The sequence below is a fragment of the Chiloscyllium plagiosum genome, chromosome 50 (genome assembly GCF_004010195.1).
Source record: "Chiloscyllium plagiosum isolate BGI_BamShark_2017 chromosome 50, ASM401019v2, whole genome shotgun sequence".
Taxonomy (NCBI): domain Eukaryota; kingdom Metazoa; phylum Chordata; class Chondrichthyes; order Orectolobiformes; family Hemiscylliidae; genus Chiloscyllium; species Chiloscyllium plagiosum.
In genome coordinates, this window is record NC_057759.1 from 5,337,856 (window position 1) to 5,358,052 (window position 20,197).

The window sequence follows — 20,197 nt, forward strand, 5'->3', positions numbered from 1 at the left end:
TTCCTGTTCAAAACTGTGTCTTCTTTGGATTCTTTCATGAGCAGTGCCATCCTCCCAGCATCAACTCTGTCAACTCCCGTCAGATTTCTTTTTGCTCTAAAGGTCATACAAAACTCCAATGAGAATATACCCAACCATTTCATACTTACGATGAGAGCCTATGTATCAATCTGCAGCTCTAAGCTTCTGCTATGTGAATATGTGAGTACAAGTATCACCCTCTCCCAATAAGATTCTGCTATGTGCATACTTGAATGAAGTTACCACCCTATACCTGTTGGTTTCTACTGTGTGTATATGACAGTTTCTGGTCTGTAAATGTGATAGTTTAAGTAATCGTCCATGTCAGTTTTGGTATTGTTAAAATGTGAACATAGTTATCAATGTCTACCTGCTATCTTCAGCTAAGTGAACATGTGGGGGTACATATTGAAACGTAGCTGTTGCTTTCAGTGACAGGAATGCATGAGTGTAGTTATCAATCTTTCCCTGTCAGTTTCTTCGATGTAAATGTATTGGTGTAGTTGTCCATCTGTACTGATGAAGGGCTTTTAACCAAAACGTCGATTCTCCTGCTCCTCGAATGCTTCCTGACCTGCTGTGCTTTTCCAGCACCACACTCCCGACTCTAATCTCAAGCATCTGCAGTCCTCACCTTTGCCTATGCATTTGGACCTGTCAGTTTCTGATCTGTGAATATGGAAGTGTAGTTATTGATCTGTCCATCAGTTTCTGTAATTTGAATATGACTGTCCAGTTATCTATCTCTCCCGGTCAGTTTCTGTGATGTGAAGATGACGGTCCAATTATCTATTTGCCCCTGTCAGATTCTGCTCTGTGAATATGAGAGTGTCATTACCAGTCTCTACCTGTCAGTTTGCGCAATGTCAATGTGATTTTAGTTATCAATCTGCCCCATTAGGGTCTAGTTGAATGTAAAACTGTAGTAATCAATATTTACCTGTGAGATTTTGCTCTGGGAATGTGGGTGTGTTATTGAAATGTACTTGTCAGTTTCTGCAATGTGAATGTTTGAGTGCAGATTTCAGTCTGTACCTGACAGTTTCTGCAATGCGAATGTGTTTGTGCAATCATCAGTCTATCCCTGACAGCTTCAACTATATGAATGGATGACTGCATCTGTACCTGAAAGTATCTGTACCTGTCAGTTTGTGCTCTGTGAATAAGTGAGTGTACTTATATATTTGTCTCTGTTTAACATGACACTTGCAGAAACTGCAGGAGCTCTATTTACTTCAAATCTCTGTTGCTCAACATGAATAAGGTTTCATCTATTGCCATCCATGTCAGGGTGGCATGGTGGCACAGTGGTGCCAAGGACACAGATTCAATTCCAGCCTTGGTTCATTATCTGTGTGCAGTTTGCATGTTCTGCCCGTGTCTGCATGGGTTTCCTCTGAGTGCTCTAGTTCCTTTCTATGGTCCAAACATGTGCAGGTTTGCTGGATTAGCCGTGGTACATTGTCTTGTAGTATTAAAGGATTGCGTCAATTATGGTAAACGTGGAGTTATGGGGATAGGGTGGGGTCTACATCTGGGTGGGATCCGCTTTGGAGAGTTGTTGCAGGGAGATGGGCCAAATGACCTCTCTCTGCACTGGAGAAATTCTATGTACTGTAAATGAAAGTGAGACTTTTTCTATCATTGTCTGTCTCAACGGTGTAAAGCACATTGGATAATTTCCACAACTTTTATTCAATGGTATAGTTTATGACTGTAAGTTATGTTCTGCATCTGTATTTTGAATTTATTGTTCACATGATTATAACTAGACCACTTTACGAGAGCTTTCTCATTCTGTGTCCAATAACCTCTGGGTACGGTGGGCGGCATGGTGGCACAGTGGGCGGCATGGTGGCACAGTGGTTAGCACTGCTGCCTCACAGCGCCAGAGACCCGGGTTCAATTCCCGCCTCAGGCGACTGACTGTGTGGAGTTTGCACGTTCTCCCCGTGTCTGCGTGGGTTTCCTCCGGGTGCTCCGGTTTCCTCCCACAGTCCAAAGATGTGCAGGGTCAGGTGAATTGGCCATACTAAATTGCCCATAGTGTTAGGTAAGGGGTAAATGTAGGGGTATGGGTGGGTTTCGCTTCGGCGGGGTCGGTGTGGACTTGTTGGGCCGAAGGGCCTGTTTCCACACTGTAATTAAATCTAAATACCTGTCTGAATGTGTATCTTTTCATGTCAATATTTGATTTTCCTCTGGACAGGTATTGGAAAGCGTAGGGGGTGATGGCTGTTCATGCTATGTTCCCCTGAGAATCCAATTTTCTGGCTCTAATGCAACGAAGGGTACATCGGCTTCCAAGAGATCAATTGTGTGAGGGGATTCTGTAGTCCGAGGTACAGACAGACGTTTCTGTGGCCAGCAGCGATAAAGCAGAATGGTGTGTTAGTTCCCTGGTGCCAGGATCAAGAATGTCTTAGAGAGTGTGCAGAATGTTCTCACGAGGGAAAAGGGGACAGTAAGAGGTCATTGTCCACAATGGAACCAATGATATAGGAAGGGAAAATGTTGAGATTCTGAAGGGAGATTACAGAGAGTTAGGCAGAAATTTAAAAAGGAGTTTACTCCCTGTGCTACAAGCTAATGAGGGCAGGAAGAGGAGGATAGATAAGATGAATGCATGGCTGAGGAGCTGGTGTATGGCGAATGATTCACATTTTTGGATCACTGGAATGTCTTTTGGGGTAGAAGCGACCTGTACAAGAAGGACGGATTGCACCTAAATTGGAAGGGGACTAATATACTGGCAGGGAAATTTCCTCGAGCCACTCGGGAGGATTTAAACTAGTAAGGTGGAGGGGTGAGGCGGGGGGGGTGGAATGGGGGTGGGAACCACGGAAGTAATGAGGAAAGAGATCAGTCTGAGACTGGTACAGTTGAGAACAAAAGCGAGTCAAACAGTCAGGGCAAGCAGGGACAAGGTTGGACTAATGAATTAAAGTGTATTTACTTCAAAGCAAGGGGCCTAACAGGGAAGGCAGATGAACACAGGGCATGGTTAGGAACATGGGACTGGGATATCATAGCAATTACAGAAACATGGCTCAGGGATGGGCAGGACCAGCAGCTTAATGTTCCACGATACAAATGCTACAGGGAGGTAGAAAGGGAGGCAAGAGAGGAGGGGGAGTGGCATTTATGATAAGGGATAGCATTACAGCTGTGCTGAGGGAGGATATTCCTGGAAATACATCCAGAGAACTTATTTGGGTGGAACTGAGAAATAAGAGAGGGATAATCACCTTATTGGGATTGTATTATAGACCCCCTCACAGGCAGAGAGAAATGGAGAAAGAAACTTGTATGGAGATCTCAGCTATCTGTTAGAATAATAGGGTGGTTATGATAGGAGATTTTAATTTTCCAAACATAGACTGGTCTGCCATAGTATTAAGGCTTTAGATGGATAGCAATTTGTTAAGTGCGTACAAGAAAATCTTCTGATTCAGTATGTGGATGTACCTACTAGAGAAGGTGAAAAACTTGACCTACTCTTTGGAAATAAGGCAGGGCAGGTGACTGAGGTGAGTGGGGAGCACTTTGCGGCCAGCGACCATAATTCTGTTAGATTTAAAATAATGATGGAAAAGGATCGACCAGATCTAAAAGTTGAAGTTCTAAATTGGAGAAAGGCCAATTTTGACAGTATTAGACAAGAACTTTCGAAAGCTGATTGGAGGCAGGTAAAGGGATGGCTGGAAAATGGGAAGCCTTCAGAAATGAGACAACAAGAATCCAGAGAAAGTATATCCCTGTCAGGGTGAAAGGAAAGGCTGGAAGGTACAGTGAATGCTGGATGACTAAAGAAATTGAGGGTTTGGTTAAGAAAAAGAAGGAAGCATATGTCAGGAAGCAGAGGACAGATTAAGTGAATCCTGAGAAGAGTATAAAGGAAGTAAGAGTATACTTAAGAGGAAAAGGTTTAAAAGAGACATAAGGGACAACTTTTTCACACAGAGGGTGGTACAGGTATGGAATGAGCTGCCACAGGAAATGGAGGCTGGTACAATTGCAACATTTAAGAGGCGTTTGGAAGGGTATATGAATAGGAAGGGTTTGGAGGGATATGAGCCGGGTGCTGGCAGATGGGACTAGATTGGGTTGGGATATCTGGTCGGCATGGACAGGTTGGAGCAAAGGGTCTGTTTCCATGCTGTACACCTCTATGATTCTATGAGACATAGGGGCAGTTTTATTCTTAAACAAAGAGAGTGGTAGCAGTGGAACGCACTGCCAGGGGTGGAGATGGAGGCAGATACAATAAGGGTATTGAAAGGTATCAAATGAATATGTAAGAAATGGAGGGTTATGGACCAAGGCCAGGCAGAAGAGATTACTTGCATTTTGGCGGCATGTTCGGCACAACATCGTGGGTTGAAGGACCCTTTCCTGTCCTGCACTGTTCGATGTTCAGATTATAATGCAGTGTATATTTTGGATGAGGATTAATTCAAGTTGATTGAAACTGGGTAGGATGCATTTAGAATATAGATTAAAAAATATAAACTTCTATTTCCTTGTTGGTGTTTGACTCTTGTTTTGAACATATCTCTCTGGGAATGGAGCTCAATGTAAGTCTGACTCAATCCACTCTGTGACTGTGGAAAGGATGTTCTTCGCTCTGACAGCAGTAACATACTGCTGTTTGTTCGAAGCAGCTGGTCACACCTGGCTCTGTACCATGGGAATATTACATTATCTTGCTCCTTTGAGTACTTGCCTGGAGGAAGACAGAAGAGATACCTCCTGTAAATCAACATCAGCTGTGATTTGCAACATCAATGTAACATTCAGTTCCTCATCATTAAGGTTTTTTTATTTAAAGCCAGCAATTTAAACAGAACCATGGGTCTGATTCCACTCCTGTCCTGAGCTCTTACTTGTCCATTTTTTCTTAAAATTCTAAGCCCAAAGGAATGAGAACCAGAAACTAAACAACACCCATACAGCTCCACAAATGGGGCCTACCCGATGCAAATGGGTATGTGGATATGTGAGTTTAGTTATTGATCTATACCTGTCAGTTCCTGCTTGGAGAATATGTGGGTATAGTTATCAAACCGTAAGATTCATTATATGGTCAATATATTTGCATATTCACACTGCAAAGACTTGCAGGGTCCAATTGATAACTATTGAATCATAAGAATAATACAGCACAGAGGGGGCTATTCAGCCCATCTTGTCTATGCCAACCCAAAGACCCCCAGAGGTCCTTTCTCATCCCATCATCTTGCCGCAGCCCCTAGCCTTGCAGTTAACGGAACTTGAGGTGCAGTTCCAGGGATTTTTGTTTCAAAGAATTTAGGGTCTCTGCCTGCATCACCAAATCAGGCAGCGAATTCCAGATACCCACCACTCTATGCATAAAAAACATTTTCCTCACATATCATGTAATCCTACACCAACTTCTTTGAATCAATGATCCCTGGTGTTTGAACTCTCTGCCAAAAGAAACAGGTTCCTCCTGTGTACTCGAATCACTCCCTCTCACTATTTTGTGAAAAATCACACAACACCAGGTTATAGTTCAACAGGTTTATTTGGAAGCATGAGCATTCGGAGTTCTACTCATTCTTTAGTAGCTCACTGTTTAACATCTACAATTTAATATTCCTTAATCATGGAACCTCTGTTCCAAAGAATATAACCCCAATCTCTCCCGATAGCGACAATTCACCAGCCCTGGCAACATTCCAGTAAATCTCCTCTGCATTCTCTCCAGAGCAATGATGTCTTTCCTGTGATGTGGTGACCCGACCGCACGCAATACTCCAGCTATAGCCTCACCAGTGCCTTATATGGTTTCATTGTTATACCCCTACTTTTGTATTTCATCCCTCTGCCCGTGAAGGAGAGCATTCCATGTGCCTTCTTTACAACCCCATCTACCTTTAGGGAGCCATGCACTTGCACACCAAGATCTCTCACTTACCCTGCCCCCTCAGTATATTCCCATTTATTGTCTATTCCCATTTGCTGTTTGATTTCGCAAAATGCATTCCCTCACACTTATCAGAGCTGAACTCCATCTACCACCTTCCTGCCCACTCCACCAAACCATCTGTAATAATTTTAGAGCTTACAGCTATCCTCCACACTATCCACTAAATGGCCAATCTTTGTGTCATCTGCAAATTTCACAAATCTGCCCACCACATTCAAGACCAAATCCTTAATGTATAAAACAAACAGCAGAGATCCCAACACTGAGCCATGCAGAGCACCACTTGAAACAACTTTCCATTCACAAGAACAGCCATCAACCATTACCATTTGTTTCCTGTTACTAAGCCAACTTTGCATCCAATTCAACACATTACCATGTATCCCACAGCTTTTACTTTTTGAACCAGTCTGCTGTGATGATGCTGCTCCTTTAACAAGCCTGTAAAAGACACCAGCTCCGAAAAGTATGACTTAATGGGTTTTAGGAACATTTCAATTATAGCTAACAGGTAATGCCTGAGGCAAAAGGCTTCCACATTTTTAAAAAGAACACTCGTACAATGAAAGGGGAATGTCCCAGTTTTCCCAGCTCAGCTTTTCTCTGGTTTGATGTGGTTTTTGGCTGTCTGGCTATTGACTGAAAGCAGTCAGGCAGTTGAAAAAGCTGCTGAACCCAAAGAAGCAGATCCATGCTTGTATTCTCTCTCTCTCTGACATCTCTCCTGTAAGACCCTGTGTTTGATTTTATCTTTTTGTGCCAAAGGGTGTTTGTGGGGATTATTGCAAGTATTGGGAACAGCATCATTAAGTTGGTATAATCTGTAGGGTTTTCAGATAGGTAAAGTTATTTAATATCCTGTTCTCTTTTAAGGCATAGGAGCATTTGTTTGTGTTTCATTTGATAATCTTGTAAATCAGTTCTGTTTTGTTTAAAAGTATGTGGTTTGACCAGTTACATCACTCCTGGAATAACTTGAGTTATACCTGTTTAAAACAACTTGCAAAGTTAGGGTCCGGGCTACTTGAAATGTTTTGAAGGGGTCTAGCCTGGTCCATACCAGTTAGGGGGCTCTTTGCAGGATTTGTTCTGTAGTTCTGATTTGGGATTCGGGTTGTTGGACTTGAAGGAAGTGAGTGGTAGACGTTACGGTCCTTTGTTCCGGGTTTTGAATTCAGTTGGTTTAAACTATGCTTAGGAGAGCAATGGCTCTTTCAGTCATCAAGAGTTTTCTGCAGGTGGACGAAGTGATTTTGGGCCATTTACAAAAGGTAAGCTGCTGGAAATAACAGACAATCTGGGATTGGGTCTGTGTCCTTCCATGAGGAAAGGAGAGATAATTACAGCAGTAGCTCAGCATTTACATTTGTTGGAAACACCATCAGAATCTTTAGAGATGGCTAACATTCAATGAAAAATGCAGCAACTTGAGTTAGAGGCAAAAGACAAGAAAAGGGCAACAGAAATGAAATCTTTTGAATTATGATTAAATGCAGAAGAGAGCGCGAAGAGAGAGAGAAAAAAGGAGAGAAAGGAAAGGAAGTAAGAGAGGGAGTTTGAACTTTGGAAATTGGCATTTCAACAGGAGTTCAAAAAGTCACTTCCTGAAGTAATGAGAACTCATGTGGAAGAACAGAGAGTTAAAACAGCAAGATCGGCAGCTGAAATGGCTGATGGTTATGAGTTGATCAAAGTTTGGCTTCTCAAACCAATTTCAATCCATGAGAGGTAGAAGTTGAGGATAAGAGAAATCCTCACATGGAAAGGAAATGCTGGATCACAGTGAAGGTCGGAAGGATGACTTATCACAGGGTAAAAAAGGAAACCCTTGAAGGGGAAAGGGAAATTAAAAAGCTCTGGTGTTTTCCCTGCAATAAAGTAGGCTACGCGAAATCACAGTGTTGGTGGGTTAGGAAAAACACTGGGAAACCAGATGTAGGAAACAGGATAAGCCAGTGAATTTTGTTGTGGCAGTAACTGAAAGTACAATGGAGGCTCGAAAGCTGCACCAGAATGTACAAGCTGGTTGGAGGTGCCAGATCTTCTTAAACCATCCACCTCTGAAGGTAAAGTTTACTCACATAGGCCAGGACGATCAGGTACAGTGGTTACAATATTAGGAGATTCAAATATCCTCTCAATCTGTGATGCTGAAAGATGAGGAGATATGTACCTCTGAAGGACTACTGCCAGAAAAGGTACTAGTAACGGGAATTCATGTTGACACAAGAAATGCTTAATTGTGAGAAGTGAGGTTAGAGTGTCCAGTGAAGAGTGGAGAAGTTGTGGTAGGAGTATTGGATAAACTGTCAGCTCCGGGAATACAATTTGTCCTTGCTAATGATATTGTTGATTCACTGGTAGGAATGCTGCCTACTGTTGTTGAAAAGCCAATGGAAACTCAGGCAACTGAATTATTGCTGGACATATATCCTGGGATTTTTCCTGATTGTGTCACCAGTTGAAACAAAGTCACCAGTTGAAACAGGAGAGATCAAAGAGTACAGATAAGAAAGTTGAAGTGAAATTAGCAGAGACCGTGTTTGATCAGATAGTTGAAACAAACTGGGAAGACATAGCTGAGATAAATTAAGCAAGTTACAGCAGAAAGATGAAAATTTAAAGCAATTGTACCAAAAGGCCAACACAGAAAAAGAATCTGAATATATCCCTGTGTATTATATCTTAAAAATGATGTCGTAATGAGGAAATGGAGACCATCACATATTCAGGCTGATGAGAAATGGGCAGAAGTATATGAAGTTGTATGGCCAGTGGATTATAGAGGGAGGTGATCTACCACTAGGAGGTCATTTAGGAGTGAGACTTTGTGTGGAAATCACATTATTTAATTGTCATCTCTGTCAGTGATGACTATTCAGTAAAAGATTGATGCTGTCCTCAGTCACAGATAAACTCCATGTAAATGTGCTTCATCTGGGTTGGAGGATTTGAGTTAGCGGTAGAATGGGCTGCCTCACAGTGCCAGAGACCTGGGTTCAATTCCTGCCTCAGGCGACTGACTGTGTGGAGTTTGCACATTCTCCCTGTGCCTGCGTGGGTTTCCTCCCACAGTCCAAAAATGTGCAGGTTAGGTGAATTGGCCAAGCTAAAATTGCCCGTAGTGTTAGAAGGGATAAAATGTAGGAGAATGGGTCTGGGTGGGTTGCGCTTTGGCGGGTCAGTGTGGACTTGTTGGGCTGAAGGACCTGTTTCCACACTGTAATTAAGCTGAATAGGCTGGAGCTGTTTTCCCTGGAGAAGGACCTTTATAGAGGTTCATAAAATCATGAGCAGCATGGATAAGTGGTGGAGGCTGGTACAATATTTAAAAGGCACCTGAATGGGTATGTGAACAGGAAGGGTTTAGAGGGATATGGGCCATGTGCTGGGAAATGGGACTAGATTGGTTAGGATATCTGATCGACATGGACGAAGCGTCTGTTTCCATGCTGTACATCTCAATGACGCGAAGACTGTGATTAATAACACTTATTGGAAATGGGGTGATGTGCACTGAGAATGGAGAGAGAGAAACTGTTGATGAGCACAGTTTCCCTCCATCTCTGTACTTAGCAGCTACCTCACGGATGGTTGTTCAAACTATGTAACAGTATGATCTATTTGTTTATCTTCATTGTAACTTTGAAAATGTTCTTATTAAATGCAGATTTTAATGCTGTTCCTGAGTGTCTATTTTGGATGAGGATTCAGTTTATCTATCTTCAAAACTGGTGTGTAAATGTCTGCTGGACACACTTTCCTCATTCCTGAAGAAGGGCTTATGCCCGAAACATCGATTTTCCTGTTTCTTGGAATCCTGCTGCCTGACCTGCTGCGCTTTTCCAGCAACACATTTTCAGCTGTAAACGTCAATGGGCTACATCCTGCTGTTTGCTCGAGGCAGCTGGTCACACTTCCCTTTGAACCGAGGAAGTATTACAGTGTCTTAGTCCCTCAGGTATTTGTCTGGAGGGAGATAGAGAGACACCACCTATTAATCAACGTGAAGCGAGTCTGGCAATATTGATCAATGTCACATTCATTGCATATTCGTTAGGATAAGCCAGCAACTTAAAACAGAACCACGGATCGGATTCCATTGCTGCACTGAGCTGCTCTTTGTCTGGAGATTGTGTTTGTTTTTCATATGATTCGATACCAATTGAGTGAGATGGAGAAACTGAGCAAAAACTACACAGCTCCATGAATGGGACGACTCACCACCGGAAAGCTGAAACAGTTGAATATCCAACTCCCAATACACTACCTGTTGGAGAGAGAAAGCAAGATGCTATGTCTTTTTTTTCCAAGACACACTCCTTTTACAGGAGTATCCCATTCCTACAGTCGGTCTGCGATTCCGCTATTGACTGCACAATCTCAACAAACAGTGGGAAACAATGACATCTCAACAAGTTTAGAGGATTGTAAACCACAAGAATGCCCCAGAGCAGCTTCTTCCCGCTCTGCCTCCCTCAGCAGGCCCACACACAGCCCGAGAAAGGCCTCTCTCTTCCCCCCAGCCCGCTCACTCCAAGTTCCGGGACCAGTTCCTGCTCCGCTCTGCCTCTTACAAACAGCCCCCGGTTCTCCCTGAACTCACCCCGAATCAATCCCGGTCTCGGAGCCCCCTCTGTGTCCCAGGCTTCCATCCCGATGTGCTGCTGGAAGGAGCCAGCTGTTCCTCGCTTCCCTGGGCGCTGATCTGTTTCAAACAAACCTCTTGCACTCACTGAGTAAATGCCCCTCAATGGCAGCTCTGGGGGAGGGCCTCTCGTTAGGAACAGTCAGCTTTGGGGAGAAAAGGTTCAGTCCCAGATACAGCTGGGGCGGGAGTGAGCTGGAGAAGGAGCTGGATGATCAAAGCCATTTCCCCGCTCTGTCTGTCACTCAGTTTCCTTTGAATTCTGAATTAACACAGAATTTATCACTGTGTGAAAAAAACTCATCCATTTGAAATTGTGATTACATTTGTTGTCAAGTTACACAATCCACTGGAACCTGACCGTGAGTGTTTTCTCTGCTTGGGGTTGATGCAACTCATTCTCAATTGCACGGAGTTGAAGAGAAATGAAAATAAAAAGTTTCTGTGTCATACTTTTCTTGAGTCAAGAGTTGAGTCACAACTTGACTGTGAGATGAATATATTTCTGAGAACTTGTTTGATAACTATGGGCCCAGAGAATTCCCTTAGCCATCTGAGGAAATCTGCTTGGTGAATGTCATCGAGATGTACAGCACTGAAACAGACCCTTCGGTCCAACTTGTCCATGCCGACCAGATATCCCAACCAAATCTAGTCCCACTTGGCAGTACCCAGCGCATATCCCTCCAAATACTTCCTATTCATATCCCCATTTTGATGCCTTTTAAATGCTGCAATTGTACTAGCCTCCACCACTTCCTCCTGGCAGGTCATTCCATACAAGTACCACACTCTGTATAGGTCTCTTCTATATTTTTCCCTCCCACCCTAAACCTATGCCCTCTAGTTCTGGACTCACCCACCCCAGGGAAAAGACTTTGTCTATTTATCCTATCCATGCTCCTCATGATTTTATAAACCTCTATAGTGTCACCCCTCAGCCTCCGATGCTCCAGGGAAAATAGCCCTAGCCTATTCAACCTCTCCCGATAGCTCAAACCCTCCAAACCTGGCAACATCCTTATAAATCTTTTCTGAACCCTTTCAAGATTCACAATATCATTCATCTAGAAGGAGACCAGAATTGCATGCAATATTCCAACAGTGGCCTAACCAACGTCATGTACAGCTACAAGGTGACTTCCCAACAACTGTACTCAATACTGAATGTGTTTTGGTAATTGTCAATCTAAGTCTGCCAGGTTCTGCTATGTGAGTATGAGAATTTACTTTTTAACAGTCCCTGTTAGTTTTTGCTCCATTAATGTTTTGTTTAGTTGAGAACCCTTCCCGGTCAGGCTCTGTAATGTAAACATGAGTGCATTTATCAATGCTTGCATGACAGATTTTCTTTTGTGAACATGTGAATGTGATTATCAATTTTCCCTGGTAGTTTCTGCTCTGTGAATATGAAAATGTAGTTATTAATCTCTAAATGAAAACCAAAAGAACTGCAAATGCTGGAAATCAGAAACTAAAACAAATTGCTGGAAAATCTCAGCAGGTCGGACAGAGTCTGTGGACAGAAATCAGCGTTAAAATTTCCAGTCTAGTAACCCTTCCTGTGAAGAGATGGTAGCCAGGAAAATATTAGATTTTCTGCAGAAGATAGGGTGTGTTGAAGGGTAAGGGAGTGAATGGTGAATGGATATAGAACCAAAGAGAGAGAAGAACAGTTGAACAGAAAAACTAGTGGATCACAGTCAGATGAGGATAATAATAGCTATTAATAGAGACTGTTAGTGAGTTTTGGTGTACAATAGAAGACCATATGATAACACTGCATGGTGAGAGAGGTTTTGGGTAATGATACGGGAGAGCTCTCGCTCTAAAGTTGTAGACTTCAATAATGCGTCCAGAAGGCTGTTGAGTTCCCAAGCAGAAAATGAAGTGATGTTCTTCCAGCTTGCACTGAACTTTGCTGGAGCACTGCAGCAAGCCTGAGACAGAGATGTTGGCCAGGGAACTGGGTGGTGTGTTGAAGTGGCATGCAACTAGAAGCTCAGGGACATTTTTTTCTGGACAGAATGTAGGTGCTCTGCACAGTGGACACCCAATCTACACTCAGTTTTGCCAACATAGAGAAGACCAAATGGTAGCTAGGAAAATGCACACAATCAGTTCTGAGGAGGGGTCAGTAGACCTCAAATGTTAAGTCTGATTTCCCAGCACCAATGCTGCCAAATCTGTGGATTTTCCAGCAATTTTTGTTATTAATTTCTACCTGTCAGTTTCTGTGCTGTAAACATGAGTGTCATTTATCAAACTGTACATGTCAATGTATGCGATTTGAAACAGGGAGTGTTATTACTCTGTTCCAATAAGTTTTGATGATGAGAATGTTGTTATCAGTCTTCCTCTGAGATGTCCTGCCATGTGCATGATTGACCAATATGTCCCTGTTATATTCTGCTCTGGGTATCTCAGGATGGAGTTATGAATCTGTATCTGTCAGCATCTTATTTATAAATGTGTAAATGTATTAACCAGACTGTAGCTGCCAATGTTTGCTCAGTGAATGTGTTAGTTTAGTTGTGTATGTGAGTGTGTGTATGTATGTGTTTATGTATCATTCACTCCCTTTCAGTTTCTGCAGAGTGAATATGTAAGAGCAGCTATCAATCTACACCGGTCAGTTTCTGTTGTGTCCACATGGGTGTTTTGGAATTGATCTATACTTGTCAGTTTCTGCTGTGTGCCTGTGAGTGTCAAGTACTCAATCAGTGCCAACTACTTTCAACTCTTTTATGTATGAAAGTTGCTTAATTCTCTGGCAGCCAATAACATTCTAAGAGTCCAATCATCACCAGGAATCTATGGTTGATTGTCAGGAAAACCCACCTGGTTCACTAATGTCCTGTAAGGAAACTGCCATCCTTGTGTCTCCAGACCCGCAGCAATGTGGTTGACTCATAACTACCCCTGAGCAGTTAGGGATGGGCAATAAATACTGGCCGAGCCAGTGATGCCCTCATCCCATGAACGAATTTAGGAAACAAAGAATCCTCTGTGACTGAGATTCATTCTGTGATAGTAGTTTTTAAGGGTGTTGTGATTGGGCCTTAAACTCTTCTGCATTTTGTGATTTATGACAGAGTCACAGAATTGATACAGCCATTCGGCCCATTGTGTCCGCACTGGGACATTCTGTTGTTCATCTGTTCTCCATACTAATTTCCACTAACTGTTGGGTGTCTGAACTTCATCAACTCACTGCCAGTATCTCTAGGTAAATGCTAATGTGAGATTAGTTCTGCAGTATTCTGCCATTGAATAACTGTAGTGCCAGTTTGGTTTTGTGGAGTGTGTGAATCTCATTCTTTTTACACGTTGAGTTGTATTTGTTTGGTCTGAGTGTTGGATAAACTCAACCATTCTCTGTGCTTTCCCATTCGATAACCACGTCTGATCTTATGTTAACTGTGGTATTTAATTCTGCTGACCCTCATCCACAAATATTAATTCCCTTAAGAAAGGAGCATAAGTGGAAAATAGTAACACAAATGAAATAAGTGGAACACTCTTACAAAGGCAGAATGTAACTGTTGGAGAGAGTCTTGCATCACAGTGTTAGTCCCTGTTTCTGGTTCAGGAAGCGTGTGCAAAAATCAAGCCTGGAGCAGGAGTGTGCAATAACGTCTCTAGGCCTCGATTTAGTGTATAGTGGACAACAGATGTTAGTGTCAGGTATGCTGAAGACAGAAACCTTGTGATGTATTGTATGCCACAGCGAGAGACCCCAGGTGTTTTTGGTTATTCACTCTGAGGACGTGGACGTCGCTACCTGAGCATCGCCTTTATTCCTCTTTGAGCAGGCCATGGTGAGCCACCTTCTGAAACATTTGTTGTCCATGTGCTGCCCACAATGCCATGAGCAGGGAATTCCAGGGTCTTGATCAAGTGACAGTGAAGGAAATGGGATATATTTTCAAATGATTATGGTGTGTGGCTTGGAGAGAAACTTGCCCTCTATCAAGGTGATGTCTCCCTACATCAACTGCATTTAACATTTCTGATGGAGGTTACCATGAGTTTGGAAAGTTTTACAATTTACAAATTATTACTTGTGTAAACTTAACAAATCTTTAGGGGTCTGTGAGATAATATTTCATCCCAAGAATAGGCATGCAAATTGGGAAGAAAATAAACTGACAAACATAAAGCCTGTGAACAATTTAGAATTCAGGGCAGAGGAGATGACCTGGGGGTTGCAGTGAGAGAGAAACTCACTGAGATCTTTGTAGAGAGAGGGGGAGAACTTCTTCAAGGTAGCATCCTTACAAGAGGATTCACAGTAAGCTTAGAATTAATTTCATGGACTTCAGCAGTTTCCACATTTCCCCTCCCCCCAGCTTACACCAGTTCCAACCTGCCAGCTCAGCAGCATCCTCATGACCTGTCCTACCTGCCAATCTCCCTTCACATCTATCCGCTCCACCCTCCTCTCTGACCCATCACCTTCATCCCCAAATCCATCCATCTATTAAACTCTTAACTACCTTCTCCCCAGCTGCACCCCGCTCCAATTTATCTCTTCACCCTGGAGGGTCCCAGCCTCATTCCTGATGAAAGGATTTTGCCCGAAACGTCGATCTTCCTGCTCCTCGGATGCTGCCTGACCTGCTGCGCTTTTCCAGCACCACTCTAATCTTGACTTTGATCTCCAACATCTGCAGTCCTCACTTTCGCCACAATTTAGAATTCAGCAAACGATGAGATAAAAGGCATTAACTAAGAAAGAGAAAATGAGGATTGGAGTAAGCTTGCAAATGTTTTGAAAAAGAAACTAACTGTTAAAGTACTGATAAATGTGTAAAGGGGAAATGGAAGAAAACATGGGTTGGTGACCACAAAGCTAGGTCTCTTACGATCAAAAAGAGGCAGTCCATATTAGGGAGCAAAAATGGCTACTATTCAAATATGTAACTGTTGTTCGCTGATCACAAAGAATGACACAAATGATGCACCAGGAATGTTGGGGAACACAGAGTTCAGTGAGAGGGAAAAACTGAAACAAATCAGTATTGTTTGGAAAATTGTGTTGGGACAATGGATAAGATTGAAGCTGGGAAACAGCAGGGCCTGGTCATCCACATCCCAGAGTACTTAACATAGTGGTCACAGAAATAGAGAATGGTCATATTCCAAGATTCCATAGACATTGCAATATTTTAATATTTTCCACAGATTGTGAGTTAGCTAATGTGACCAATCTATTTGAAAAGTAAGTTAGACATAATCTGGGAATTATAGGCCACTCAGCCTGCAGGAAATAAATACTTGCAGAGTGTCTGTGGGAAAAAAAGATTGGGACCAAACAAAGTCAGCATGGATTCGAAATGCCTGTTCCTGTGTCATAATGTTCTATGTTCTCAGCTTGGCAAATCTGCTGGAGTAGAGGTGATAGGCAGATGGCATCATTCGGATGTTTCTTTTGACAAAATCTCACATAAAACAAAATAAAGAACATGGTGTTGAGATGGATTTTAAAAACTGCTTGGCTGAAAGAAAACATGTAGAGGGATCATTTTTTCGATGGCAGGCAATGACTAGGAGTCGTGGCAAGAATCATGATTAGAATCCGACTCTTCACAATATAGTCACAATGATTTAGAAGAGGAAACTAAATGTAATATTTCCAGATTGACAGATGACATAAAACTAGGTCGGATGGTGAGCTGTGAACGAAAATGCATTGTGACTGTGCTGAGGAGAAGTCATTGAGCAAAAGCAATGTAATGTGGATAAATGTAAGGCTTTTAGTAAGGACAGTCAGAGTTGATAAAAATGAAACTGGAAAAGCACAACATTAGAGGAGCAGCAAAGTCAATGTTTTAGTTGCAAGTACAAATAAATCATAAATTAGACATAGACAACTGGGGTGAAAAGCATCTCTTGACATTATGCAAATAGAAAGGGCATTTTTGAAAGGGAGATTAGGAAATCAAAGAGGGGGATACAAGATAGTCTTGGCAGATAAGGTTAAGCATAATTCAATGAGATTCTACAAGATCATTCAAAGCAAGTTAACAATGAGGGAGAGAAAGAGAGTAGGGTACCTTAAAGATCAAAGAGGTAGTTGTTGTTGTCGGAGCCTTTTCCCCCGAAAGGGAATGCAAACTCAGCAGGCAGGCAGAACTCAGGCAAGTGGAATTTTATTCATGCAAAACCCAGTTAAAGCAGGGACAAAGGATCCCCTCCAGAGACCAGCCCTGATTGGGAGATCATGACACACTCTGAATTTTTAACGTAAAGCAGTATTTTATAAATTTGCTGATAACAATCGCATACAACCTGATCACTTTGATCCTCCCTCATAATTCGTAAACCCAATCCACTAAGACATCGAATCAATGACAGGCATTTCTTTAACAGGCCTCAGCTCCCCATGACCTCATGGTATTGAACAGACACTACAATCACTCATCCTTGCCATTTTTCTATGCATCCTCCTCATTCACATTCCAAAGTTAATTGCTTCAGGCCTCTTAGGCTGGCTTTATCTGTGAGTCAGTTTGAATTCTGTTATTCATTGTATCTCATGTGCTTTCTTTATGAAATTCTGTTTTTCCTCTTATATTTCCCATTGTCCTAATTATGTGTGTTAAAAATACCAAAGGCATTTAGTTTTAACTAGTTGGTATAAGATTTGTAAGAATGCTTTCTGTTCTGGTTCGTTAGTCTTAGATCTGTTTTCAAAGACTTCCAGCAGAGATACATGGAACCAAAACATTTATGCCTGTGCGTGAAAGTTAGTAAGTTTTCAGAAGTATCCTGATTTGCCCTGGTCAAAATAGATTACTCACAGCTATTAATGACAATGTACTAAGGGTAGACATTTGTCAGCCATTTTGTGGGAGCAGACACGGGCCATTTTGTTACCAGCAGATCCAGTTCACCTCTGCAGTTCTGTTTGAATTTCAGAAGATGCGAGAGGCAGAAAATGAAATTTCACATCAGGTTTTACTGGGAAGCAGGCAAACTCAGGAAAATGAATATTGATGTTTTGAAAAGAGTTCACCTTACAGAAGAGGAAATGCTGGAGGTCTTTGAAAACAAAGTTGGATAATCTCAGAGACCTAATCTAGCGTATCCCAGGACATTGTGTGAATTAAGGAGGATATTGTGGTGCCCCTTGCAGAAATATTTGTATCATATGTAACTATGGTGATGTGCTGGATGATCGGATATTGGGTAATATTTTGCCATTATTTTAAGATGGGATGCAAGGAGAAGCCTGGGAAATATAGACCTGTGAGTATGACTTGTGTGATGGGTACATTGTTGGAGGTGATTCTGAAAGATAGGATTCAAATGGACGGTTTGGGGAGGACAATAGACAATAGGTGCAGGAGTAGGCCATTCTGCCCTTCGAGCCTGCACCACCAGGATGCAAGTTACCAATGATGTTCCACCCCAATCAGTGCTGGGTCCGCTTTTGTTTGTTTTTTTCTGTAAATGATTTAGATGAAAATACAAAAGGCATGGTTAGTAATTTTGCAGATGTCATCAAAATTGGTGGTATAGTGAAGGCTATCTCAGATTAGAAATAAATCTTGATTAAATCAGTCAATGGTGTGAGGAATGGCAGATGGAGTTACGGAGACATTGCATATTTACAAAACAACAAGGGTAGGCCTTATACAATTACAAGCAGGGCCTTGGGTAGTGCTGCTGAACAGAGAGACCTAGTTGGCCAGCTGCATATTTTTGAAGTTTGCTTCACATGTCGACAATGTGGTGAAGAACACATCTAATGTGCTTGCCTTCATTGCTCAGACCTTTGAGTACAAGGAGTTGAAAGGTCATATTGAGATTGCATAGGATGTTGATGAGTCCTCTTCTGGATTACCGTATCAAGTTCTGATCACCCTGATATCAAAAGTATACTATTGAGCTGGAAAGGGTTCAGAAAAGGTTTACTAGAATGTTGATGTCCATCATATTAGGCTGGGACTTCTGTGTTCTCTGGAACCTAAGATCTTGATGGGTGATAGAGTTTTGACAACCCCGAGGGCTAAAGGGAAGGGGAATTGTATCTATCTTTTTCTATGGTAAGTGACTGCAAGGCTATGAGATGCATTTTTAAGGTAAAAGGAAAAAGATTTTAAAAGTAAGTTTTTTTAAAAACAGCATAGATTGTGTGGAATTAACTTCGAAAGGAGTTGATGCTATGGACACAGTCACAATTAACTTCGAAAGGAGGTGATGCTATGGACACAGTCACAATGTTGAAAAGACATTTAGATAAGTATATCATTGTTAAGATTTTGGAGGATCTGTTTCTGTGCTATTTGCTATTTCTCCTTGCAGTGAGACAGATGTTCTGGTTTGATCTCGGTTCATTTTGAAACCTTCGAAACGACAGCAGAAAGTCTCATTCAGAGCACTGTGCAATCAAACAACATCCTCAGTATATGGAAATTTAACTGTAAAATGAATCTATCCGTGGAATGCAAAGATAGGGGCAATTCTGTTTGGCAGTGGTGGGTATTGCAGATGCTGGAGATTAGAGGGGAGCTTGAAAAGTACAGCAGTTCAGGCAACATCCAAGAAGCAGGAAAGTCGATGTTTCAGGCAAAATCCTTTGAAATCCTGTAGTCTAGGACACTTAGAATTTATCATAAAATGCGATTATTTCTCTGCTCCCATAGACATTCAGATGAAGGGATTTTGCACGAAACATCGATGTTCCTGCTGCTCGGATGCTGCCTGAACTGCTGTGCTTTTCCAGCACTGCACTCATCTAGACTCTGGTTTCCAACATGTGCCCTTGTTTTTCCCATAGACCGTAACAATATCCAATTAAATGGAGCGTGGAATTCATTGATATCCGATACAAAGGCGAGAGCTCTCCCCATTAAAAGTAAACTAATCAATCCAGAGAGTTTAGCTCCTTTCACAGATGCTGTGAGTGGCTCTTAAAAGAGCCTTTTGGCAGTCAGATCCAAGAATGTCCGCTTCACTTTTTAGCGGCTCCCGCAGCAGCTGTTTTCTTGGGCAGCAGCACGGCCTGGATATTAGGCAGCACCCCGCCCTGTGCGATGGTCACCCCTCCCAGCAGCTTGTTGAGCTCCTCGTCGTTGCGCACGGCCAGCTGCAGGTGCCTGGGGATGATGCGGGTCTTCTTGTTGTCCCGGGCCGCGTTGCCGGCCAGCTCCAGGATTTCAGCCGTCAGATACTCCAGCACCGCAGCCAGATAGACCGGCGCTCCGGCACCCACACGCTCAGCATAGTTACCCTTTCTCAGGAGCCTGTGAACACGGCCCACCGGGAACTGCAGGCCAGCCCGGGACGACCGAGACTTCGCCTTGGAGCGAGCTTTCCCACTGCCCTTTCCTCCTCTTCCAGTCATGATCACAATCTCTCAAACACTTTCAGAGAGAATGGTGCACTCCGCCCACATTACGGTCTCTTATACCTTCGGGAGGAATGGTGGGGGGGCCGTTTCTGATTGGTCCCATTGTCCAGCCCCTCCTAATGTTGTTCCAATTCCCCAATCCGGAGGGGGCCCGGGGAGGAGGGCGGAAAGTCCAGGCGCTAAATAATCAACCGTTTTTTAAAACTTGAAAAGC

General features: G+C 42.6%; 2 protein-coding genes across 2 annotated transcripts in view; both read right to left on the bottom strand.

Moving 5' to 3' along the window:
* LOC122544520 (high affinity immunoglobulin gamma Fc receptor I-like) overlaps positions 1 to 10,605 on the bottom strand; it is a 223,148-nt gene extending 212,543 nt beyond the window's left edge. The window contains exon 1 of the transcript XR_006310358.1: positions 10,581 to 10,605. The gene's annotated coding sequence lies outside the window, so the exon portion shown is untranslated. The remainder of the gene's footprint in view (positions 1 to 10,580) is intronic.
* Positions 10,606 to 19,244: 8,639 nt separating this feature from the next.
* On the bottom strand, positions 19,245 to 19,995 carry LOC122544573 (histone H2A, sperm-like). Its single transcript, XM_043683892.1, has one exon. The coding sequence runs from the start codon at positions 19,975 to 19,977 to the stop codon at positions 19,585 to 19,587; it is 393 nt and encodes a 130-aa protein (XP_043539827.1). The 5' UTR covers positions 19,978 to 19,995; the 3' UTR covers positions 19,245 to 19,584.
* Positions 19,996 to 20,197: the final 202 nt, after the last annotated feature.

Coding starts and splice junctions, on each gene's coding strand:
- LOC122544573 (XM_043683892.1), bottom strand. CDS start 19,977: ATGACTGGAAGAGGAGGAAAGGGCAGTGGGAAAGCTCGCTCCAAGGCG.